This window comes from Verticillium alfalfae, genomic scaffold (assembly GCF_000150825.1).
Source record: "Verticillium alfalfae VaMs.102 supercont1.3 genomic scaffold, whole genome shotgun sequence".
NCBI classification, from domain to species: domain Eukaryota; kingdom Fungi; phylum Ascomycota; class Sordariomycetes; order Glomerellales; family Plectosphaerellaceae; genus Verticillium; species Verticillium alfalfae.
The window spans coordinates 2,389,389-2,413,829 of NW_003315036.1; the positions used below are offsets into that span (position 1 = coordinate 2,389,389).

The 24,441-nt window shown below is 53.7% G+C and overlaps 7 protein-coding genes across 7 annotated transcripts; 3 read left to right on the forward strand and 4 right to left on the reverse strand.

The window, feature by feature from the left end:
* Nucleotides 1-513: 513 nt before the first annotated feature.
* VDBG_03253 (exodeoxyribonuclease) lies at nucleotides 514-1,573 on the reverse strand (the record flags this gene model as incomplete). The annotated part of the gene is made up of 4 exons (XM_003007068.1): nucleotides 514-524; nucleotides 644-1,269; nucleotides 1,327-1,427; nucleotides 1,490-1,573. 4 exons carry the CDS (start codon nucleotides 1,571-1,573, stop codon nucleotides 514-516), a joined length of 822 nt encoding a protein of 273 aa, XP_003007114.1.
* A 794-nt stretch (nucleotides 1,574-2,367) lies between these two features.
* VDBG_03254 (conserved hypothetical protein) lies at nucleotides 2,368-3,092 on the forward strand (the record flags this gene model as incomplete). The annotated part of the gene is made up of 4 exons (XM_003007069.1): nucleotides 2,368-2,539; nucleotides 2,601-2,688; nucleotides 2,765-2,898; nucleotides 2,953-3,092. The coding sequence occupies 4 exons, from the start codon at nucleotides 2,368-2,370 to the stop codon at nucleotides 3,090-3,092; spliced, it is 534 nt and encodes a 177-aa protein (XP_003007115.1).
* A 1,650-nt stretch (nucleotides 3,093-4,742) lies between these two features.
* VDBG_03255 (conserved hypothetical protein) lies at nucleotides 4,743-6,396 on the reverse strand (the record flags this gene model as incomplete). The annotated part of the gene is made up of 3 exons (XM_003007070.1): nucleotides 4,743-5,060; nucleotides 5,118-5,855; nucleotides 5,917-6,396. 3 exons carry the CDS (start codon nucleotides 6,394-6,396, stop codon nucleotides 4,743-4,745), a joined length of 1,536 nt encoding a protein of 511 aa, XP_003007116.1.
* Nucleotides 6,397-10,378: 3,982 nt separating this feature from the next.
* Nucleotides 10,379-11,779, reverse strand: VDBG_03256 (conserved hypothetical protein; the record flags this gene model as incomplete). The annotated part of the gene is made up of 4 exons (XM_003007071.1): nucleotides 10,379-10,765; nucleotides 10,828-11,087; nucleotides 11,326-11,528; nucleotides 11,643-11,779. The coding sequence occupies 4 exons, from the start codon at nucleotides 11,777-11,779 to the stop codon at nucleotides 10,379-10,381; spliced, it is 987 nt and encodes a 328-aa protein (XP_003007117.1).
* A 3,073-nt stretch (nucleotides 11,780-14,852) lies between these two features.
* On the reverse strand, nucleotides 14,853-17,280 carry VDBG_03257 (keratin-associated protein 5-4; the record flags this gene model as incomplete). Its single annotated transcript, XM_003007072.1, has 6 exons — nucleotides 14,853-15,001; nucleotides 15,059-15,226; nucleotides 15,294-16,221; nucleotides 16,350-16,950; nucleotides 17,069-17,112; nucleotides 17,149-17,280. The coding sequence occupies 6 exons, from the start codon at nucleotides 17,278-17,280 to the stop codon at nucleotides 14,853-14,855; spliced, it is 2,022 nt and encodes a 673-aa protein (XP_003007118.1).
* A 1,159-nt stretch (nucleotides 17,281-18,439) lies between these two features.
* On the forward strand, nucleotides 18,440-22,416 carry VDBG_03258 (oviduct-specific glycoprotein; the record flags this gene model as incomplete). Its single annotated transcript, XM_003007073.1, has 11 exons — nucleotides 18,440-18,657; nucleotides 18,712-18,836; nucleotides 19,060-19,351; nucleotides 19,413-19,714; nucleotides 19,812-20,112; nucleotides 20,333-20,382; nucleotides 20,608-20,978; nucleotides 21,047-21,117; nucleotides 21,332-21,872; nucleotides 21,944-22,339; nucleotides 22,408-22,416. 11 exons carry the CDS (start codon nucleotides 18,440-18,442, stop codon nucleotides 22,414-22,416), a joined length of 2,676 nt encoding a protein of 891 aa, XP_003007119.1.
* Nucleotides 22,417-22,739: 323 nt separating this feature from the next.
* On the forward strand, nucleotides 22,740-24,382 carry VDBG_03259 (predicted protein; the record flags this gene model as incomplete). Its single annotated transcript, XM_003007074.1, has 3 exons — nucleotides 22,740-22,743; nucleotides 22,810-23,115; nucleotides 23,205-24,382. The coding sequence occupies 3 exons, from the start codon at nucleotides 22,740-22,742 to the stop codon at nucleotides 24,380-24,382; spliced, it is 1,488 nt and encodes a 495-aa protein (XP_003007120.1).
* Between the last annotated feature and the right edge of the window lie 59 nt (nucleotides 24,383-24,441).

The window sequence follows — 24,441 nt, forward strand, 5'->3', positions numbered from 1 at the left end:
CGACGAGAGGGTTCGGATGAACTGCTGCTGGCTTGTGAAAGTAGAGCCCCCGCCGGTTCGCTGCGTCTGCGCAATGCTCTTGGAGACGTTGAAGTGGTGGCAGACTGCACTCGCCGGGTGCTGGAAGCAGCAGCGCGAGTTGTAGCCTCGTCGAGGTACGGTCGAGGCAATGGGAAAACGCGGGGCACAAGGCCGTTCTGGGTGAGTGCAGCGACTCGCTGCGGGTCGACAGAGAAGCAGTTGGGATCCATGGCGCCCATGGGAATCCGCCCACGGTTCTTGAAATAAGAGTCGATCGGCTTTGTCGGCGTGTGGCTCCCGGTACGAGAGGCCGCCATCGCAGCTGTCGAGGCGGTAGGGGAGGCTGTAGGGCGTGCCACCGTTTGAGAGTGGCGACGCTTCGACTCGGGCATCGCAGCAGGGATGATGGGCAGCTTGGTCATTGGGTTCAGATGTCCGGTCGCTACACCCCTCGCAATGGTAGGCTCGACAAATGCGCCAATGAAGGGCATATCATTGACACCCTGTCCTTCCTCTGGCTCTGTCAAGAAAACAAGTTCCTTCTTTTTGGGACAGTAGACTCGTTGGTACAAGAATGTCAGCTCGGCTTTGGTAAAGTTGGCAAGATAGTCCTCCGACACACGATGCTTTGCTTCGAACTGCATCATGCGGACGAGACGTTCAGGTGTCTTGTGCTGTCGAACCATGCGGTATGCCGTCTTCAAGCCCATATTACTAACACCGGCAAGGTAATCACAGCCGCTCAAGATGGCCATGCGTCGAAACTCTGCGTCCGTCCATCCAGTAAGGGACACCTCTCGGCAGGCGGCAAAGTCACGGCGGTTGATTTCGATGCAGTTGCCGTACTGGTCGAGCTTGGTCAACAATCGCTTGCAGCCAAACACCAGTAGATCAGAGTCTTCTGACAAGATACCACCGATGATTCCCTGACGTTCGAGGTAGACGAGCTGCGAGTCAGCCTCGTATGGTGCCACGACGTACTCGACGTGGATCTTCTTGAGCTCATCGATGAGGTTGCGAGCCATCTCGGGGGTTACGTCAATCGATTTTTGAAATTCCGCAAAGGCCTGTGAATTTTTGCCGGCTTTAAGCAGTTCCATTCCCAGCTTCTTGCTATCGTCTCTGCGTTTGGCACGAGAGCCTTCAGTCATCGCTTTGCTGGGGAGGAAGTCGCCGTCGAAGACAAGATAAGGCGTGACACCGAAATGGCGCAGCATTCGTACACGGTGCATGGCGAAATCGACATATCTATTACCATCGAATTAGCAAGGCGGAAAGGGTAAGGCGAGGAATGGCGTGACTGACTTGCGGGTGGGCTTGCCTTGGGCAAGCTCGAGGGCACAGGCGATGGCCCCACGATGAAGCCAGCCATAGGCATCGACACCAAGCGTCTCGCCGGCGAGTTTCTTCAATTCAGTTGGTTTGTGGATTGACTTGAGCAAAGGAAGTAGTCCTGTGGGAGGAAAACGTTAGCATCCTTGGTCTCGAAGGTAACTGATGCCTTGAGAGCAGGATTGAACGGTGCGGGGCCTGTATTACCAGAGACGCCCATTGTCACGACTGACAAGCCCAACAATGACGCAGTCGTATGTAAAATAGGCAGTCGAAAGGACCGATGCCCAGTGGCGCAAGGCAAGCAAGCCTACAATGCACGAACAACAAATCAAAGATCCATCCGATGTCGTCAGAATCGTGATTCGGCAGGTCTCGTTGCGGGTGTCTGAACGGCCGAGGTCGAGATGGGAATTGATTGTTATGGTCTACGCGAGCTGGAGGATCCGAAAGTAAACAAAGATGCAGAGGCGAGACGAATGTGGCGGATGGCGAAGGCGAATGCGCTCAAGTAGACAAAGTACTGAAGATGAAGGAGAGCTGGAGGTTGGAAAATACCAGAAGCAGCAAGAGGCAGGCCAGTTGATCAGGAGCTGGCGAAGTCTTGGATGTAGTCTCACCACGAATGTTGGAACGCGGGTCTCATCGCGTCTGCGGGTCCCATCTGAAGGCTCACCCACGGTCCATCGCGCCTGGCGTCTGGTCGTGTGGAGTGTGAATTCCTACGCGACCTCGGATGGGACTAGCGCGTGTGCACGGTCCACACGAGAAGCCGCAGCGTCATGTCAAGTGCTACCCGCCGCAGAGAAGCCTTCTGTCGCTATCGCATCTCTTATCGCCCCGCATCTGCAGAACCCCACCAGAATTTTCAGATCCCTGAGATCTTCACCGTCCATCTCACCTCATCGAGGACGCCCTGACGACTTTTGACGTTGACGGAGCTTGCGATTCACGTGAAGCTGTCTACCAATCTTCTCTCATACAATCACTTGGTCTAATAACTCCCTTGACGCCATGGCGAAGACGCTTGAGAAAACCCGCAAGCAGATTGCGAAGAAGCGCAACGGCACCGTAGAGGCCCTCCATCTGTATTCACGAGACTCCAAGCGCCTCCACCGTGCTTCTGTGAGAGATGAGAAGCTGGGAAAGCTCGCCTCGTCACGAGGCAAGAAGGAACAGCCACTCCGTAAGCAATTTCAATGGCACGCTAGGACAAGTTCGCGGCTGATCAGAAACCTCGTGTCCAGTCGACCGTGCCAACTTCTTCAGGGATGCCGTCATGGAAAGGGGTACCAAGCCCCTAGAGATGGGTGTTGTCCAGGAGCTCATCAACTCGTATGTCACTCTCAGCCACTTCCAGCTGAGCCTGCTTCGCTTCTGTTTGGCCGCGTTCCTTTCTAACGACCTTCAGGTTTGTTCACCAGCATGATGAGGAGCACAGTGAGGTCAAGAAGACTCGCCGCCCCGGTCGCCCAGCCAGTGCCCGACAGGACCTCCTCGAGGCAAAGATCAAGAAACTGTTGGAAGAACAGAAGAACGGCTTCTGTGAGTGATTCGGCAAGAGCAGTCATACTCCGTTGTTGGCTAATTGTTTCTCAGTCATGCCTGATCTCACAAGCGACGACAACGTTCATTTGCTGGATCGTTGGGAGGGCTCCTGGGCATACCTCACATCCGTTGCCTGGGTTCGCGTGGCTTCTGACAAGACAGTCAAGCCTGCAAGCTTCCCTCCCATGTGATGATGACGTGGCAATTCATCGGCAGAGCTCATGCATGCATTTAGCGATTGGCGTTATGGTTTTCTGCTTTTACAATGATGGGATACTTATCTTCGACTCACATTCTCGACTCCAGGGGTGGTTTCTCGTCGGCTCTTCCAGCTTGCATGTTCTGTGTTTTGGCGAACCGCAAGTGGCGTTTGGACTACGGGAGTCTGGGCCCCGGCACGGGTCGAGCGTCGACGGCCCGACCTTTCGGCTACGTGCCGCTGCCTCGCATCCTCGGCGGCAGGGCTAGGCAACGAAGCAGGCCGGCATCCTTTGTTGGTCCACTGGATTCTTTGCCCCTCAGCCATGTCTTTCGGTCGAGTTACACCTATTGATGATGTAATAGATCGCCTGGTATAGCTTCGTTGCGTCGTCTTTTGTGGCTGTCCCAGAACCTTACTGCTCACGGCTGGCTACACCTCATCTTCAAATTTCATCCGATCAAAATGATCCCAAGGGTTTAGCCAAGATTCCAAATGACGAGACGAACCTTTCTATCGTACCCAAGACATCTGGCCATCTCACCCGTCTCTCCACCCAGCGGCTACCCCTGAGATGCCATGCTTGTGTCACCTACCCCGTCCGTGGCTTCACGCTGCTCGCCGTCCATCCCATCCGTGAACCCCCTTAACAGTGCCTGCTTGTAGCTGCAAGCAGGCACCCATACGAGCCGGCCACGTGTGGTGTTTTCTGAACCTCGATCTGCCCAAGATGACGGAGCTGGCGTCTCGGGCTGCCGGCCGGTCATTCAGCCTGTCTGGCAATAAGTACCTCCTTGTCGCATACTTAAACAGAGCGCATCTCCAGCCCGGGAACCAGAGTGCTACATCACACAGCTAGGGGCCCGAATCCTCCTCCAACCCCGGCCTCAGGTTGATGCGGATACACACCTCAGCGTTGCTGTTAGTGGGGTTCCTCTGCTTTTTTATCGGCGTCAAGTGTTGTGCAATCAGATTTGATGCGCTGTTTTATCTAAATCTCTAAGGAGAGAGAAAGAGGGGTCGAAGCCTGTTGGTGAATATCTCTCACCACCACATTTGTCAAATTCTGGTTCGTCAGCATGAAGATGGAACCCTCTCCAGTGACCATTTGAGGTTTCTGTAAGACAGGATGGACTGCTACACACGCAGTGTCGATCAAATATATCTGAGGACGGATCTACACCGTCAGGCAATTGCACCCTCAGACCCCACAGCTCTCAACCCACTCGAGAACCTATGGTCGTCGATCCTCACTGTTCATCAATAATCCAAATCAGTGGCCCTGAAAGTATGACCCGCCGGTTCCTTGCCAAAGCGATAGAGTTTGTAGATCAAGGGCACTAACTCGCATGGCAGATCATGTGCAAGTACATCACACACCTGCGAGTCTGCTACGTCTGCCGTCATGAAGAGACGGTTCTCATTACCGAGAGCCCGTGCCCGCCGCTGAGGGGGAGAGGTGCGTTTGGCAGCTGCCAGACCGGGACCGGCAACAAGACAACATGCACTCCGTTCCAATGCTGGAAGTGCAAGGAGAGAGTGCATCGCATATCACAAGTCAGATCGCCGCGTCATGTATCATTGCGTTGACTTCTATAACGTGCCTCAATACAACAAGCATGATCAAGTGACGCTGTTCAACCTAAATGAGGTAGCGAAGGAACACTGCCCAGGCGCTGACAATGATGCTCACAAGGAGCCCGAAGGTCAGGGCAGTGAACCAACCCTTTGACGTCCTCTTCGTCAGAGGATTCAAGTCCCTGTCGACGACCAACGTCTCGGCCGCCTCCCGGCTTCGGCGGGTCATTGTCATGCCCTTGCCGAGAAATTTGTAATCGACAACAATGTATGAGATGCCCAAGACGAACGCCCATGCCTTGATGCCTATGGCGACAAGCAGGACTCTGTTGTAGCCACCACCGTCTGTTCCGTCTTGGAGAACACCAAAGACAACATCCATCTGGCTTTTGCGTTAGCGTTGACCGTCTGTTTGTGACCCGACTCGGCAAAGACTTACGATGGTGGATCCGGAATTGTTGAAGGCTCGCCAGACTCCAAAGGCTGTGCCAATTTTTGCTTGGTCTGCCACGAGGAGAGGAATGCAGATCTGCAGCGGCATCGAGTTGATGACGCCCGCCAGGCTAGAGAAGACCAGTCCCACGGTCGGGTGCGCGTCGGTGAATCCCAAGATAGAGCATGCGATGATCCAAAAGACCGGGGCTGTGGCGACGTAGTGGAAGCGGTGACCGTACGTATCGATGGCGAGACCGAGCACAGGGCTGAGCACGATGGGCAGGATCTTCTGCGCCGTGGCCAAATAACCGGCCACCTCCTCAGTGTACCCCTTCATGAAGATGATGTCTGCGGAGCTCGTGCTGAAGCCTCCAGCTGCTCCGCTTTGCAACAGCTGGGTTGCCGGGAGCATGAGGTAGGCCCACGGAAGTTGGAAAAGGACGTTCCAGGAGAACCGCTTCTTGGTGTGAAGGTGTTGCTTTGAGATAGCTGCGGCGCGACCGGACGTCAAACGAAGATGCTGGGGGATGACGAATCGTTCGAAACAGACGTAGGCGACGTTGACAAGAAGTGAGAATGCACAGAAGAATACGGGAATCCAAAAGGTCCAACCATACCAGCCGGTGCCGTCGCGAATGGGGATTGCAACCATGCCAGATACGAGACTGATGGTGTTGGCGATGGCGCTCTCTAGGCCAAACGCAAATGCAAGTCCAGAGGCTCCAAACCAGTGGTAGAAAAACTAGGCAGGACGTCAATGTGGGAACCGAGACTGGGATTGTTTGTTGAAGATGGGTAATTACCTTCTGAGTGGCCGAATCGAGGACTGCGATTCCAAAGCCCATCAAGACATGACCGCCGACGAGCACCCGCCAAAGACCAACTTGGACACCGGCAGCAGCAACAACTGATCCCACCAGGATGACGGTCGTGCAACAGAGTGTTACAATGTTGGGTCCCCACCAATCGAGGATGAGGCCTCCCACAATGGGAAAGATGGTGTTGACGAAGGCATCTGCGCTGCTAAGCACACCAAACTGTGTGTTGTTGATGCCGAGTTCTTCTCGAAGGGTGTTCTTCAGTGGGCCAAGTGCCGAGCCAGTCCAGGTGTGGCCGATGGGAAGGGAGATGACACAGACGAGGGCAATCCACTTGTAAGTCCAAGGGATCTGGGGGGCAACATTTTGATCGTCATCCTCTGCGCCATTGACCTCGACAACCGGCTGTTTCGTCTCCTCGTTGTGAAGATCGCCACGGATCTGCTGTGAAGCGACGGCGTCCATCCTGATTCCTAGCACAACGTCGTGGGGCTATGGCTGCACCTGGGCTAAGGATGACCAGGAGGCCAAGTGTCTGGAATTGTAAGGCCTATTGTCAATTTATACTCGATCTGAAGAAGCAATACGAGCTCCGCTAGGCTTGCAAAATCACGCAGGTTTTGCATTCAATATCAGTGCAAGTGATCAGATAAGATCATCTTTGGCGGGCTTTCTTGCAGACATCGGTGTTCTTGCCGCTCTTCATCTTATCAGATGATTCTGGACGTCTTGGCACACCAATTCACAACCAATCTTTCGTGTCGTAGTCTTAAGCTTTTTTTGACTTTGTGGATCGAATCCATTACTGGCGTCGGATGGATGCCGCTTGCATTGTGGCAGTGCTAGAATACCGCGAAAAATCCACCCGGACAACGTACGCACGGGACTGAGGACCTGGATCACTAGCCCGTCCACCGCATATTCCCGGACGGGCCCCGTGTTTCTATCTACGTTCGCCCTCTCGTTTCGGCTGCCCAGACTTACGATCCCAGTTCGAGTCCCAACTAGAGCTTCTGCAACTCAACGCCAAGCTCAGCCGACAACAAGGTGCGAATTGTTATGGTACCATGAGGGGCAGACCATGCCGCAAGTTCACGCGAGGAGGCCCATCCACGAGCCTATTACTGCCCTACGTTTAGAAGCACCCCGCTTGTGATAAATTTTCATTCGTCGAATGGACGGTCTGGTCTCGTTTTGCGGTTGAGATGCGGCTCTTGTTGAGGTTGCTGATTAATGTCTGGACAGAGTCCAAATGTTGCCTTTGTTTCGAGACAGAGAGGCTGGATGTCTAGCACCTGGAACAAGGGCTTTTCTTTAATCTGCCTGAGGATTTTTGATCATTTGAGAATCTGCGAGCATTCATCTGCTAGGCTACTTTCAATTTATTGGCTACACCTTCGGCGACAATCTCGGAATGCCCTAACTTATTGCAGAACTAAACCCGCGGTCTTCAAGGCGCCGCTTTCTCTGATCATGAGATAGAAACTCGGAATAATTTACTTCGTTGAGGTCAGCTACGTAACTTGAATCAGAGTGAGCCTAAAGAAATGCATTTCATTATATGGCCAGTTGAGAATGCAAATGAGGGTTACTTGCCCTTGATAGCCTTGTCTTCCCACATTGTGTTGGTCTTGGTACGAGATTTCTGTGTGAAATCGCAACGCCTAGTCCTTTGGGCTATACGAGCAAGCTGTTACAGCTCTGGTCGAGGCTACGTGCATGACTCGATGGTCAGGAAATCGGGCCTTCACAATCTGTACCCTTCTATCAAAATATGATGTGTGCTTAAAGACTTATCTTGCAATTGCTCAAATGTATGGACTCGATCTAGTAACTCAAGAAGCTACATGACCATGATTGATAGAGTACATGCATCGAAGCATGATGAGGCTTTGTGAGCCCTGGCTAGCATCTCGCCCCCTCTTTCCCTTTCCCAGATCTTGACCTAAATGACGCGCAGGCGTGAGGAAAGCATGCATGAGTGTATTAATTCAAGACCTGTCATGATATCTAGGGAGGATGCTGAGTTAGCTCTTTGTGTCGTATCCGCTGTTCCCGGTGTACCCCAGACACTACGCCAGCAGAATTCGAAAATCTGCGTCGGAGCTTTGAGCAAGCCTCGGGTTCAACATGGCTAGCGCCTCCGAGGGTTGCGTCCGCCTCTTCGACTCAAGTAATTTTGCTAGACTTCATTGATGTGCCATATGTAAAATACCTTTTATAGATGGCTGCGTCCCTACTAGTGGTCTGTCAAGGCAGTCAATCTATATGGCTGACCTGGCCAAAACAAGGACAATGGCGTTCTAGCGCTGGCCTCATATCTCGAGAATGTAGTAGTTGAAAAGGTAAAGGCCCTATGCGCCAAGAATTGCTACTCACAATCGAAGGAGCCTACTCAAGTGCCACTTTTCCACGATAGAACATAGCAAAGATTGCGCCAGCCTTCTTACCACATATTTCTTAGGCTCGACTGCATTAAGACACCAGTACCACTATGGCCTTGAGTATGTAATTCCTCGTCTTAAATCTTGTAAATCCTAGGGACACCGCATGCATTACCCTAGTCTATTAGAACTTACCTTTCAACCCAGTCTTTTGGTATTGTCGGGGTTGCCAGCAGATCAAATGAAACCACAGCCTCCGTATTTCGTGAGATCACTATTGGAAGCGGGCTCAAAGTTAGCAAGCTTTGAAACATTGCCATAGATATGCTGTGCAGCCTGGAACCTTCTTGTACATCTTTCAGCCGACGGTCTGGTAACATGACATCAGACAGCCTGATCGAAGCCTCACAACGGAGGATATTTGTCGGGACCTGAAGGAGATATGACACCAACAGGGGATCACCCGGTGTTTGATCATAGAAACAAGAAGAGAGGACCGAGCGCAGCGAGGGAATAGTTATAAGGAAGGTCAACAGACTAAGGTTTAGAGGAGGGCATCGATGATTCTATCTTCCTAGCTACCCCCAAGAGACCAGCAGTTGATCCCTTCACTCGTTGCATAAGACTCCTTGACAACATTTGTCCAACCGTTAATGGTGACCACTTGTGCTGCCGACGATAGTGGCAGGGAGGACGTACCGAGATGTTACCAAAGAAGAATGCGATACAGAATAGAAGGTAGCCGACGTTGTGTGAAGGCAAGAAATGTCTGACCTCCAGACACCTTCAGCACCAGGCCGCTCGACACTGCTCCAAGACTTCGACCACCTCATCGCGTTTTATTTGTTTCATTCTCTGCAATGATGGCACTAGATCTGATAGAAGTCTGCACAAATTCCACTCAACGGAGACGATCATCTACATGCCAAGTCGATCGAACCTTCCCCAAGAAAATGCCCAGTCGCGAGCAGAGAAAGCAACGTGGACACAAAAACACCACATGCGAGAAAAGAAGTCCATCGCCCAGTGTGGACTCTAACTTACCCCTGCCCAAGGGGCCCACGCTTATCTTCGTATCCCCCTGCGGGCGAGCGGCGCAGACTGGGAGCATCGCCCAACGGCGCAGCACGACCCTCGACCCCCAGACTCGACCGATTTAAGAGTGAGGCCAGTTTACCTCTAACTGGGATAAATGCCGTGGCCCCCGGAAGACGACCTCCATGTCTCGTGTATAAGTGAGGCCCTCAAGGAAGAACATGAAGGACTAGATGACACCCCGGATATAATCCGATAATGTCATTAGAATTCTTCATTCTTGATATCGTGGCACCGTTGCAACGAAGGATCTCCCGAGTTCCCAATGGATCAGCGGGGCGGAGCCGGATCGCGCTCTGACGAGAATGAGCATGCAGATTTCGAGGCCACCAGTCAAGTGTCCTCGTCTGTGCCCCCTCCGTCGCGATGTACGTCACCTGAGGCGCTCCTCTGCATCTTTCTCGTGTATAATCCGCCATGTTCGAGCTGGCTGGCGTTTGAGCTGCTGGGTGTAGATTTCCGGGTGGTGTGCAGCGATCAAAGGGGCCTCGGCGGGCGCTTCTGGACAAGGCCGCGTGTCTAGTAGAGCTCCCCAGCAAGAATGCTTCAAGAAAAAATCGAAAAGACCAGCAAGCAGAAAATGGGCGTCAGATTCGATCTCCTGACTGTATATGTGTACAACAGTAGTAGTAGTAGTAGTAGTAGTAGTAGTATCCGTGGGGATGAGGAAAACAATGCCGCGCAACTCCAAGCCGGAAACCAAAAGTGACCGAACATTCTAATACAGGTATCTCGCCATGTCCCCGATGTATGCTTTCCTAAAAAAAAAAAGTCCCAATTCGTGCGCGAGTCAAAACGCCGTTTTCTCTCCTCTTTCGAACGGAAGGACCGACTCGCCACAGGCAAGCACGCCGAAGCTTCCTCCCTCGCCCTTCTACCCTTCCGACCCCGAAAGAAAAACGCCTTTTCTTGCTCCGGAAATAGTTGAGAGATCAATTGTGTGAACGTTGTTGTTTTTTCTTCTCGTATCATGTCTCAATGTCGCTCAAGTCGGCCAGTATATCCTTCAACTGCTTGTCCATATTGCCCTGCAGCGGGTGAACAAAGGCGTTGAAGACGGCGTCGTGGTGGTTGTCCTTGGTGTTGCGCATGAGACCCTGGGCGACCATTTTGTGGAGGTACTCGACAGTGACGCCCTTGTGGCCCCAAAAGTGGCTGACAAAAGCACCGAGGCACTTCTTGTCGCCGAGGTAGGCGGCGCCGTTGCCGTCGCCGCAGGGAATGACGCGCAGGTCGTCAGTTGTGTTGTAGGCGTAGCGGATGTAGTTGCCAAAGGCGGCCTGCTCGTGCGCCCACTCCTTGGCCCACTTCTCGCAGCCGGGGAAGCGCTCGCCCGTGGGGCACTCGTCCCAGACCTTGAACATTTCCTGTGTGCGCTGGCTCTGCTGGGCGACGACGAAGCCGTGTTCCAGAGCACCCAGCCCTTCTCGTCGCGGTTTACAGGCGAGTTAGGATCCTCGGCCATGGCAACGAGGGTGCCGTCGGTGATGTTCCAGAGGCCGAGGAGGAACTCGATGGGTAGCTGCGGCTGGACGAAGATGGCATCGGCATCGAGGAAGACGACAAACTTGTGCGTCTTGAGCTCCTCGCGGATCATCGGGACCTTGACCCAGGTCTGGTGACGGTCGGGGTAGATGGGCGCCTTGACGAATTTGTAGTCGTAGCCATGGATTTGGGCTACGCAGAAAAACACACGTTAGCTGGAGCGCCAGGCGGAGGATCTGAGAGTGTGGTGGGCGGATCGTCAGATGTCAGATGCTGTCGATCGCCGAGAGGATCTGGGCAATCGATACAGCGTCGTATCAGTATCGGTCTTACCATAGATGTAGTGGTTCAGCATGCCCGCGGCGCGCGGGGGTCATGTTTTCCTTGTTGAAGATGGCGGGGCCCAAGGCCCTTGCCTTGTTGTCGACACGCGTATCGACATCGAGAATCAGGACGTCCTTGCCGAGCGGCTTCTGCCAGAGCTGGGAGCCGTTCGCGATCTCGTAGTATTTGCCCGAGTCGGTCGTGTAGTTGAGGCTGTCGAGGGGGTGTCTGTAGGGCTTCCAGAGGGCTGACACCAATTGGGAAAAGTCTTCGACGGCGGGAAGTGGTGACGAGTATTCGGAGTAGACGCTGTTGATGTTGTCAGAAACTGGGAGCGCCTTGGGATAATACGGGCCAGGAGAGTGCAAGGCCAGAGGAAGAGGGGGAAAAACCCCCCGTGGTCGTCTCAGAAGGGGGACGTACCGAGTGTAGACTCGATCAATGATCAAGGGTCCATGGCTGTGGGAAACGAGCAACAAAGAAATCAAAACAAAGGCGGTGCCGACAGAAATGACCAATGTCCTCTGCCTGCTGGCTTGGAAGAGAAGTTGGCGCATCATGATTGGTGATGGAGAGGGAAGGTACGGCCCTGAAGCAGGCAGGGACGAACTGGAAGATCGCAGGTTCAGCAAACAGAAAGGCACGAGTCCGAAAGCCTGTCACAGCGCAGGGCCAAGCTTTTGACTGCCAAAGCTTCTGTCTGTAAGGTACCTTAGGTAGGTACCATTAAGGGGGGGAGGGGCGGTCGAAGGGCGGCTGGCCTGCCTTTATCGCCTCTGCGACTGCCCATCCCATCCCGATCCTCCTCCCCCAAACCCCCCCTAAACCCCATCTCACTCGCCTGTTTGTTGGCTGCCTAAACTGCATTCAGCGCCCTCGTCTCGTCTCATCTGGCGTAGCCGTCAAGTCTGCTTTGCGCAAGCCAACCTATAGCTAACGCCGCAGACCAGCGCGCGATTGATGTTGCGACCCACACCCATGAACAGGGCCGGTGCTGGGCTAATGCTGGGCTGATGGCGTCTTCCCCAGCAGGGTGCATGCTATTTGCAGAGCGCCCCGGGCGGGTTTGTAACGACTCGATTTCCACGTCAAAGGGAACCTCCCGTACCTTGGGTGAGTAGTATGGAAAAACCAGCCTAGCGAATTCGTCGATTAATTCCTCACAGAAATACCATGATGACAGGCTGCCACTCACGGGCTGCCGCCGACATTCGCTCTGCATTCCAGGGTCCTCTGAAGCATGCACATGGATGAACGATGATACTCTCTGCAGCCAAGGGTGGTTCATTGCATCCATCTTCAGTGGCAGGCACCTTCCCAAGGTAGCATCAACTCGTGCCAACAGCGAGGAAAGGTGAGGGCCAACGGGAAACCCATGTGGGTCAGCCATTTGACGAAGCTGCCAGAGTACCAGCAAACTTTTCCCTTGCCCTGGACACTGACCGCTACCTTCAGGTTTGGAAAAGCAAAACACCGAAGATTGGGCGCCCAAGAACGAACAAGCGATGTACACAACCCATCCGGCCATGCCATTTGAATGGCGAGGCTCTTCTGATGGTTGGATGGAGCAAACACTCGACCCAAAGATACTTTGATCAAGGCGCTGCATCACTTTGGCCGTCACGACTCGAGCCAGCAGGCGATAGATGATGGCGCATCTAGTCGCCGATCGCCAAGACCGCCCACCCCCTGCAGCCACGCTCGACAGCGCTCCGCTCAGCACAGCGTTTGACAGACAAACTTTCCCATTTCGGCCCACCAACGATGACAGAGGAAACAGGCCAGACGTGTCAGAATGCCTGAGCTGCATCTACTGCTAGCTGCCACCGCAAGTCAAGAATGGTGATGTGGTAGCACGAGAAAGAAGAGCAGGAAGATGAAAAGAGATCAGAAACGAGCTTGCCCCTGTTTCCATCTGCCAGCGCACAGACGAGCGCCCGCATCGTCAGCATCCAGCCGGCCAGAGGCCCAACAGCAAGCAACAGGGAAATTATGTGCTCGACTGTACGTCCTATGAGCGTGAGAAGACCCTCGATCATTTTCTGAAGGGACCGGGGGTTCTTATCTTATCGTGCCGATATGCTGACGGCGTGGTACAGGGCCTCATTCGACCACACTGTGATTCGCTCGTCAGCCTCGAGCATATGGACAAAGGGGGCATCCTTGAGCTGCCACCAATACCGGCAAGCCCAATACTGCCTTTTTGCCACCTCCCCCTACCAGACTGCTTGAGTTCCATACTTGCAGGCTCCTCACTATCAAATGCCTTGCCTCAACTGCACCAGTCAATCATCGCGAGTGGGCGACATCGAAGTTTCGGTTGGCCACCCCCCTGTCCGTGTCTAGGTGACCCCACCCCCTTGTTATGTTATCTTATTTTGATGATTTTATTCACTTTCCCCGTTGTCCATTTTACCACATGCAAAAAAAAGAGCGATGGCGTTCGATGCTGGCAGCCGTCAGATTGGCCGCGAAACTGAAGTGCCGGGTCCTCCTGCGCTAGACCCTCCTGCGTGGTACACATCAATTTGGCTAAACAGCTCACCACCTACCCGAGTATGAGGCAATTCGGGCACCACTGGAACTGAAAAGGGGGTCTCATCACCAGGGTGCTCCTTTTGATGCACTGCTGCCTGCTGCCACCTATCCCGTCTCGAGAACAGTAGGATCGAATGCCTGCACAATTTCACGCCATTGAAAAGCCCGTGACCCCATGTCGGCGTGTCGGGCTTCCATATTTACAATGCAAGGGCGCGCGCCTCGTTTTGGTCCCTTCGTCAATGCTGCCAACGTTCAGGAAATGCGGTCGTGATTGTATGGACATGGGGGTCACGAGGCTTTTGAGAGTCCTGAGTGTCACAATGTCTACCGAGACAAGGGTCGCTGAGACTCGGAACACGCCAGGGTCCTCTAACCGACATGGGATTGTTTCCTTCTGTTGCTGAAGAAGAAAACTGCGCCACGTCCCTTCTTTCCCCTGTCCTGTCTCTAATGTTGCCATGCCTGACACTGACCCTAACATTCACGGGCGCTCAAGATGAATGTCAACTGCCGCTGTTGATGGACTGTCTTTTGGGAGCCGTTTTCCATCGGACTGTACAATGGAGCTTCCTTCACCTGCTGCCTTCCGTGTTGGTTGTTTCGATTAATGCCGTTTCACTTACAGTTCCGGGACCATGGCGGACGTCCCATACCAGACGTGCCGCCTCCCTACTACCTACCTATCATATGGCTAGCCCTTTCAGAGTCGACACCAACTCCCAGACCGCAACAATACACGATTGACGTCCATCAGCATCAACGCCGCTTCCTTGAACAGATCAACAGCCTTGGATATACCATACCTTCTCAGCCTCTCGATATGGCGAGTAATACATTTTACCCTTTCCGTCGTCTTCCATGAGACCACAAAAGGCCATCCAGGAGTTTTGCCGTTCGGCCCGTTAATTGAACCTTGGTTCACTGCTTTACCCTCTCCAACGAAACTGAACAGGAGTATTCGGATTTGAATAGCTACGATCTCAATGAAGACAGATATGCTTGCCTCTACCCCGGAGTCCCGCCAAATCATCATCGACATGAGCACGGCGGCGGCGGCGGTTTCCCGGCCCACCCTCTTGGATCAAGTGAGCCTTAGTGTCCGCTTGCGCAACACACATATTCACGGCTGCGAGTATCGGCTTCATGGTTTACCTGAATGCATTCTAGCTGCCACCTGGCTTTTGCCATACTACCTCCCCCCAGCCTCTCCTCATCAGTTACATCTTCCAAAATTCCGTTGACTGAGAGGGTGGTTAGCCGATGAACTAATAGCTGAGATCAGGCTGTCATAGACTTACCAACCAGATCCGCAGTGATCGCCCGTTGTCCCGCAGAAGCCACCGGAACTGCAGCATTGGTTATCGAAAGGACCACCAGCACATGTGAAGCCGCCTTTGCTAGCACCGCATGTGCCGTCATTGGTGGGGATGTTTCTCGTGAAGCATCCGCTCGAAGACCCGGTTTGACTGTTTAAGAAACATCAGTGAGACCTTCCAGCTACCTGCATAGCAAAGTAGAGGGTTCAAAACATACCAGCCCTGGCCGCAGTGGCTTCCAGTGCTTCCGCAATATCCAGTGCTGGAGCAGCACGTCCCGAACCCGGCCCCAACGCACGTCTTGCCGTTCCTCGAACCACAGGCACCGTCCTTGGAGAGACTGTCGGCCGCGCCGTTGCACGTCCCAAAAGACCCCTGGCAGCCCGTGCCGCAGTGGTCTGAAGACTTTCCGCAGAAATTGTTCGTCGAGCAGCAGTCTCCAAATGTCGATCCCTTACACGTCTTGCCGTTCTTGCCGCAGCTTCCATCCGTCGACACGGAGCCGGCACTGGCCGTGCAGGTGCCGAACGATGACTGACAACCGGCACCACAATGATCTGCCGACTTGCCACAGAAACCGGAAGACGAGCAGCAATCTCCAAACGTCGAGCCCTTGCACGTCTTTCCATTCTTCCCACACGCACCATCGGTCGAGATGCTGCCAGCCCCGGCCGTACACGTGCCGAAAAGAGTCTGACAGCCTGGCCCGCAGTGATCCGTTGACTTACCGCAGAAACCACCTGACGAGCAGCAGTCCCCGAACGTGGACCCTTTACAGGTCTTGCCGTTCTTTCCGCAGGATCCATCAGTGGAGATGTTGTCCGAACCAGTCGTTGTGCATGTGCCAAAGGAGGCTTGACAGCCGGTACCACAATGGTCCGTAGACGCGCCGCAGAAGCCCCCAGAGGAGCAGCAGTCGCCAAAGGTCGAGCCCTTGCAGACCTTGCCGTTTTTGCCGCAGCTGCCGTCCGTTGATATATTGTTACTGGCAGCGCCAGAACAAGTGCCCGCATTCGTCTGACAGCCCGCGCCGCAGTGGTCCGTCGACGCTCCACAAAAGCCGCTGGCCGAGCAGCAGTCGCCAAAGGCAGACCCTTTGCACGTCTTCCCGTTGCTTCCGCAGGTTCCGTCCGTAGAGATGTTATCTGCTGCAGCACAAGTGCCGAACCCGGACTGGCACCCAGCCCCCAGTGCGCGGTCGGCCTCCGCAGAACCCGCTCGAGGAGCAGCAGGTCCCCAAAGCTCGATCCCTTACAAGTTTTCCCGTTCTTACCGCAGGAGCCCGTCTGTCGAAACGTCCCCCGAGGTTTGTGCAGTTTCCGAAGCTCGACTGACAGCCTGGTCCACAGTGGGCGGCTGAGCTACCGCAGTAGCCGCTAGACGAGCAACAGTCTCCATAAATGGAGCCCTTGCAGAGAAGACCCTTGGTGCCGGCGCAGGTACCGTCGTTCGAAATGGTGCCGGGATTGCCACCAGAATCGCCTCCACCACTGCCGCTCCCGGCCGTGCAGTTGCCGAAAGCGGTCTGGCAGCCGGTGCCACAGTGTTCCGCCGCACCGCCGCACCAGCCGCTGGACGAACAACAATCACCGAAGCCTGAACCGAGGCAGATCTTTCCATTGGATCCGCACTTGCCGTCGGAAGAAACGTTGCTCTCGCCCGCACAGGTGCCAAAGGCGCTCTGGCAGGCTGTGCCGCAATGGGCGGACGAGTCGCCGCACCAGTTTCCAGACGAGCAGCACGCCCCGAAGGTCGAGTTGGTACAGATGAACTGGTTTGAGCCTCCGCAGGAACCATCGGGAGACGCGTCACCGGGTCCGGGCGGCGTCACCGGGGGCGGTGGAGGCGCGTCACAATTCCCAAAGGTCGGCTGGCTGCGCAACATTGGTTAGCTGACCTGACTTACTTGACTTCGAAAAGGATGCCAAGCTTGGGAACTCAGGTCATACACAGAGCTCTAGGATTGCTTTTCAGGCTTGTGACATGACTTACCATCCGTCGCCGCAAAAGGCTTTGGATCGACCGCACATGCCGTCCTTTGAGCAACATGCACCCCAGGTGGGGGTACATACCCAACTGTCGACGCCACCACAGCTTCCGTCCTCCGTGATGACACCTGTTTGCCACGGCGGCAGGGCAGGGGACGTTGTACTTTGGCATGTTGTCAATACAGGCAACAGCCAGACAAGAATGAAGGCCTTCATTTGGAGACAGGCCGGTAAAAGAACGTGATGGTCAAAAGGGTACAGATTCGCGATATGAGGCATACAATGAGCTGTCTGAGTGGGTGTTGACATGGCGCAATACCTTCTTATACATTGTCCGAATTCCTGTAAGCGAGACAACATGGTCTATTGCTATGCCTCCCTGCAGCCTCCGGACTCTCGGCTCGCCAACAAGACCGAGATCGGACTTGATGCGGGTGCATTTGACAACATGATGAGGCCTCGCTTGAAGTTGTCGTGATAGAAAAGGGAATTTCCCCTCAAACATTGAGTGCAGTTGGGGTTTTGGAAGTTCCAGGCCAAAGTCAAGTAACATCGTTCTGATACTGCATCCTCCAGGATCTAGCGTGGGAAGAAGTGCATGCTTCCAGATCACACCGAGAACGGCCTAATTCCAGGGGATGGGGGAGCTCCTATTCGCCACATCGTGATAGCCCTGCATGCCTCTGCAGGAATATTTTGCTTACTATCAATTTGCGCTCTCGCCACACGGATACAATAGACACAATAGGAAAGACTCCGGAAGCGACTCAGTCGTAAGTCATCCACATACGGCTCCTACGGAAAGTATCTTAAATCACCATGCTGGTGCCGTAAGCCGAAGTCTTCAGGCTAAGTGCGCAGGCTCGTGTCAAGGTTGCAATGGCTTGATGTTGAGTGCTCTTGGTCACGACCTGCAGGCTGGAAGCGAGACATGACAAAATGATGAGAAATGGGGGTTTTTTATGGAATGAAGCCACTGAAAGGAAAACACTCCTTTACTCGGCCTTGGAGAGCAAGCCCGACTGACCCCTCCACACTACAGCGCCGGTACCGCACACACGAATCATATCGCTCTCCCTATCTGTATGAATCCCATGAAGCTGAGTGATATTCATATAAGAAGGCGTGGGCAGATTGATCCCATGTCCATATTCACCACCACTCATCCGGTTTTCTGCCGTGGTTCAAGCTGCTATGCGGTCCCGATCCTCGACGATCCTCGCAGTATTCGCTGTTGTTGGGATCATACTTCTTTGCTTACCAGCTCTCATCTTTGCCGATGTGACCTACCATCCGAGAGCTGGTCGTACTATCGCCCAGCGTGACTCAGGCAACACTGGTGAGTTCTTTGTCAAAGTTGCATTGTAGTACATGAATGGCTGACAGTACCGCAGATCTGTCGTGGAGAGATCAGATCGTCTTCAGCCCAGCTCATCAAGACCCTGCGAAGGCACCGGCTGTTCCCATCGCTGCCCTCGAAAAGTCCACCACTGCGTCAATTCCCGCTGTCTCCGTCTTCAACCCACGGGGCTTGAACAGTTTCCAGAAGCGTCAAGCTCTTCGCTGTGATGATGGACCTTGTATCGACGGCAGGTATGTTGTGCTCAACACTCGTAGTGACCATAATTGCTGACACGGCTTCGACAGCTGTTGCAGCAAGGAGAAAATCTGCGGCTACGGCCCTTCCTATTGCGGCGCTGGCAACTGTACATCGCAATGCGATGCTACAGCTATGTGTGGAGAGTACAGCGAGAACGCCGAAATGCCATGTGGTATGAAGCTGTGCTGCTCAGCCATGGGATGGTGTGGCGTGAGTCTCTTTGCCCCATATTAGAAATAGATACGACTGGCTTTGGTTCTGGGGAGCTGACAATCAATCTCACGTCTAGACGAGGGACATCTACTGTCACAATGCTGACCCAGTTCACAATACTCTGCCATGTCAAGCAGGATATGGTTCATGCTCAATCACGCCTTCTCCCTCCTGCGCCAAAGGCAGTGGAAGTTCCTCCAAGCGCAAGGTCGGATACTACCAGTCTTGGAACGTTCGTGATCGGAGGTGTAACAAAGTGTCACCATCGCAGCTTGACACAACGGGTTACACCCATCTCTTCTACTCATTTGCATTTATCGACCCCAAGACGTTCAGAATCACGCCAGCCCATTCAGACGATGACAGCATGATGAGGGAATTCACGAAACTCTCGAAGGACGGCAAGCTGCAGACTTGGATTGCTATTGGCGGGTTCGACTTTAGCAATCCTGAAGTCGCGACGCATACCACTTGGTAAGTCTATCACCGCAATCCTAGTCTTTACGGGGCAGCTGGAAGTCTAACATATCTGCAGGAGCGACATGGTCTCTACAAAGGCCAACAGGGCTGCTTTCATAGCATCTGTTAAGGAGTACATGGATACGTATGGGTTCCAGGGCGTCGATCTCGATTGGGAATATCCGGGTGCTCCTGAGCGAGGTGGCCGTAAGCTGGCAGACGTGCGAAACTTCCCAATGTTGCTCCGGGAAATGCGAGCCGCGTATGGAAGCAGCTATGGCATCAGCTTGACGCTTGCACCTGACTACTGGTACCTGCGATGGTTCGATGCGAAGGCCATGGAGCCGAGTGTTGACTTCTTCGGTTTCATGGCTTACGGTAAGACCCGCCCTCCATTTGAGCAACCCTTCCACTTCCGCTATCAGATTTATGAACCACGCAGTCATTTGCTGATCTAGTGTCTTTCATATTACAGACTTGCATGGCTCATGGGATGCTGATGTCTTGGCACTTGGGAAGAAAGTCCGCGGTCAGGCAGACATTCGTGAGATTGCCAATAACACCATACCCCTGTGGTTCGATGGCCTCGACCCAAAGAAGATCAATTTCGGCCTTGCCATGTACGGCCGTGGCTACACTCTGGCAGATCCAAAGTGCAATCAACTTCTCTGCCCCTTCTCCGGCCCGAGCAAACCGGCTCCCTGCACAGCCTTCGGAGGTGTCATGTCTCTCGTCGAGATCAAACAGCTCATCAAGGAACGCGGCATTACTCCACAGTATCTTTCTGACTCTATGATGAAGCAGATCACATGGGACGACCAGTGGATCGGCTACGATGACGAAAGAAACCTTTGCCGCCAAACAAGCATTTTGCGGACGGCATGTGCTTCGGTGGAATAATGGTCTGGAGTATTGACTTCCAGGTCCCTGGTTCGGGCGGGTTCGTCACCTGCCCCTTGAAGCACAGATAAGGTTCCTTGCTGATGACTGATATAGGCACGACCAGAATGAAAACACGGTGTATCTTGATCCCAAGGTCTACGAAGGTACTCCCGCGCAATGTTCAGCTCCATGCGTTTTTGTTCTGCCCCCCAGCGCTTTGCCTTCAGCGACGACAATTCAGATCCCTCCATATTCGACTTCTCTTTCTGTAGCACCCGGAATCACATCGAACATCGTTATTCGCCCACCACCTATCGTCACAAGTTCCCTACAGTTCTCAAATGTCGATGTTACACAGGGCCAGACGACTGGAAATGTTCATCCAACAGTTAGTCTCGACCTTCCACCATTCGTGACCACTATCACCGGTCCTGGCGGTGTTCAGACGAGAACGCTTCTACTGCCGCCGTGGCCGCAAATTACCAACGGGCCGCCTGAAAGCTGGACCACATCAGGAAACCCATGGACGAATCCGGGTGTCACAGGCGTGCCAGTACCTACGGACGTGATCCCCCTTCCACCGCCAGCGATTGTCACGAAGACTCCTTACACGGGTCCCGGAGTGTCGGTCGATCCTTCGGGTACATGGCCCACATCGTTTGATATTCAGCCTGTTACTACAGCCGTTCCTGATGAAGGTGAAGATGATGATGACGATGGTCCAAAGTCCAAATCTACGTGCAACCTATGGTTCTTCTGGGTAGGCTATTACTCTCTAGCTGGAAATACCATCCTTCAGAATGCAGGAGTGCTAACGATCGATGATAGACCTGTATTGACATTGGTGGAATCAAGATTGGTGGATGGGAGTGGAATTTACCACAGGGCATCTGGGGACCGTAAGTGACATAAAAAAAGAGCGTTTCATGCGACTATCTATGTGCTGACGATGTCACTCTTCATAGCGGGCCACCACCTATTGGACGCATCAATCCTCCTCCAGGTTTTACATTCAAAGGGAACTTGCCAAACTGGCCGAAAATCACGTAGGTCCTGATTTCTGAAAGCTGTTCTAGCCTACCTCGGATCAGAACTAACGCAAGCTTCTAACAGCGTTGGGCCTGGCGGCAAGGTGACTGCACCTCCTAAGCCAGCAAGTTGCACTCCAGCAGAGGCATCGCTCTGCGCCACAACAACCTCGTTCGGGACGACCGTGCAGAATGGCGTAACGAGAACGACCACAACGCAAGTCAAGGAGACTTGTGCCACCATTACTGGGTGCAACCTTCGCGACATAGACTCCACAGAGACCGGAAAAGCATGCAATCTGGCGAAACGAACTATCAATCTCACTGGCGTGCCGTTGCCCGACATGACTGCCGCAGCCGAGCCTCCACCTGACATCGCAAAGAGGGCAAATAGTATCTGGGACTGTGAGGAAACCGGCGAAGACGGCATTATTTGGCCACAAGACCCGAAGGAAGGAGGGCAAACACGCATTCGCGCTTTGCTTCAGGAAAGAAAGGATGCTCTTGGGGGCACCCACAGCTGGACGGAAGTCCGCGCAGGAGATCTGGACTACACGGCATTTTACTACGTCGATAACATGGGTCCAGTCGCGCAAGCATATTTCGATTCGGACGAAGTCAAAGAGGTTAGTGCGCGGCGATCCCGATTCACTATCGTTGAGATACCAAATGACCAGGCTAACACTATTGGATCTAGATCAACAGAGCTTACAACTATCGCGCAGATATTGCACCCAGGTTATCCAGAGCCCAGCGAAGGCGCAGCAGAGCAAAGAGGTCTGCTAAAGCGAGCGACAGCCGTACAGATACACGGATACGAGATGAAACACCAGCAAGTGATGGAGCTGAAAAGTTGGACGAAGCCGCCGAGTTATTGAACAATGAGACATCCGACATCGCCAAGCGGGCAACCAGTCCGGAGATCAGTGACAGATGGCATCTGTCTCATATCTCTATCCCCGAACGAGTAGACTGGGATGTGGACGATGACCCGCATATTCCCTCCCAGAATAAGTTTGCGTATTATTTCAACAACAGGGAGGGATCTGGGCAGACGATTTACATTATGGAGGAACGTACGGGTCAGAGCGGAGTAAGTCAATACCTGGGATCTCGCTCCGGACATCTGCAAGCTGACATTATCCTTAAAGGAATTCACAGGGCAGCTGAAAGCACCCCTTTCACCGCATAGCTATCTCAGCTCTATGTGGTACGACGACGATCCTGACGATGTGACGGAAATGCGGCGACACGGGACCGTCATATCTGCCATGGTTGGGGGTGTAGCCTCGGGGATTGCACGACAGGCGAGTTTGGTGGTAGTGCCAACAAAACTGGAAGTGGAAGAGGACTGGCCGCTCGAAATCTTCCTTGCATCCCTTGTTGCAATCTCACAAGATATTGTCAAGGAAAAGAAGTCACAAGACACGACAATCGTCAACATGTCGTTCGGTATCCCTATGAAATACGCAGAGCCGCATTTCTGGACCATCATGCGTAAGTCTCTGACCAGACCAGCAAAAGTAAGAGAAGGCGGCCGGACATTTCTGACTTCTATGACAGGTCAATTAATGGTACTCATGGAGGCAAAATACGGGACCGTTTTTGTTGCTGCATCTGGCAATGCGGAGCCGGATCCTGCCGATGGACCTCTGGTAGACCCGGGGGTCTTTATTGATGCGAATTCCATGCCATACGAAGCCATGCCTTATGTTCCTGGCATGATGGTTGTCGGTGCTTCCAACAGAGAAGGGTATCGGCGAAAGCTGAGTATGGTAGGGACGAACGTCGAATTCTGGGCTCCTGGTGAGCAGCTCCCATATCCTTTGGGCGTCAGTAACCGGCGCCAAATCAATGGCGGATCACCTGGTAAGTACGACACATTTCATCATTCCTTCGACAATCTACGAAATCTTTTCCGTTGCCCTTTGTAGCTAATTACCTTAACCTACCCTCAGCTGCTGGCCTTGTCTCTGGACTTGTTGCGAGCTTGCGCTCAGATCCAACCTTCAGTAACTTTGTCAAGCCGGCACAGCTTAAGCAGCAAATGAAGTCATTAGCCCGCGCTATTTCCTACCAGGGTGTTAACAATGCCGATAAGCCTGTCGTTGTTTACAATGGACAGAGAAAAGACCAGTCTTGCCTACCGAATTCGAATGCCGGCGTCGTCTCAGAGCGCCGACTATCCATACGGCAGGTTGAATCGTGCCCTCTTCCGGGACAGCCGGGCAATCCAGAAGGGGTCCCCGTGCCATCGCTCACTTACAAGCCCGGTCCTCCCGGTCCCTTGTGTACCGCAGACTGTGGTAGGCTCTGTGAGGGTTTCTTCTGTGTACCGCAGCCGACAGGAACACCGCCCGAGTTCACGCCTCCATCCAATCCCGGGGCTACCGGCCCTGGTTGGGTTCCGCCTCCGCCAGTCACCCTGCCCAACCTCCCTACACTACCACCGAGTGAGCCGGGTGTCACACCAGGCCCTGGTACCGTCTGTCTCTCCTCGGCGACTGTCACGCAGTGCAATGGAAGGCCCGGTCAGGCAGTTTGCGTGACCAGCACATCCTGTGCCAGCTTCGGCACTTTAGGACCGTTTCCCACTTTGCCTCCATCTGTTACGAGCCCTCCTGGTGGCAGTTGTGTCTCGACTGCGACGTGGATCATCACAGGCGGTCCAAAGGGCGAGGCGACTGTAACTACGAGCGGCTGCGGAAAATGGACTGTTCCGTCCGCCCCTGAGCCAACGCCTAACCCACCATCGCCACCACCACCACCAGAGCGCAACCACGGCGTTGTGGTCATCAGCTATTATGAATTCGGTCAGTTTACCGTAGGCGGTACTTTCTGGACTCGAGAGCACAGAGCCTTCTCTGTTCCGTTCGGAGGGCAGATCAAGCAATGCAGCGCATCGGCGATAGCCTCACAGAGTGCCCCCGGAGTCCTCGCTTCAGCGAAGCTGCCGACCAAAATGGGGCCTTTCCAGGCTGAGGGGCGCACGTGCGAGTACTCTGGCTCACCTGATAGCCCTGGCCAGCTGAGCTGTGACGGACTGCCGACTGTCTCCTGTGAGGGCGCTTCGCAGACTGATATCTGTGGTTCCGGAACTCCTATCATGGAAGCACTGGCTTTCTGTAGATTCTAGGAAACGGTCTGAACTTTGCCCCTCATTTTCGATAGCTCCTCGATGGTAGTATATCAATT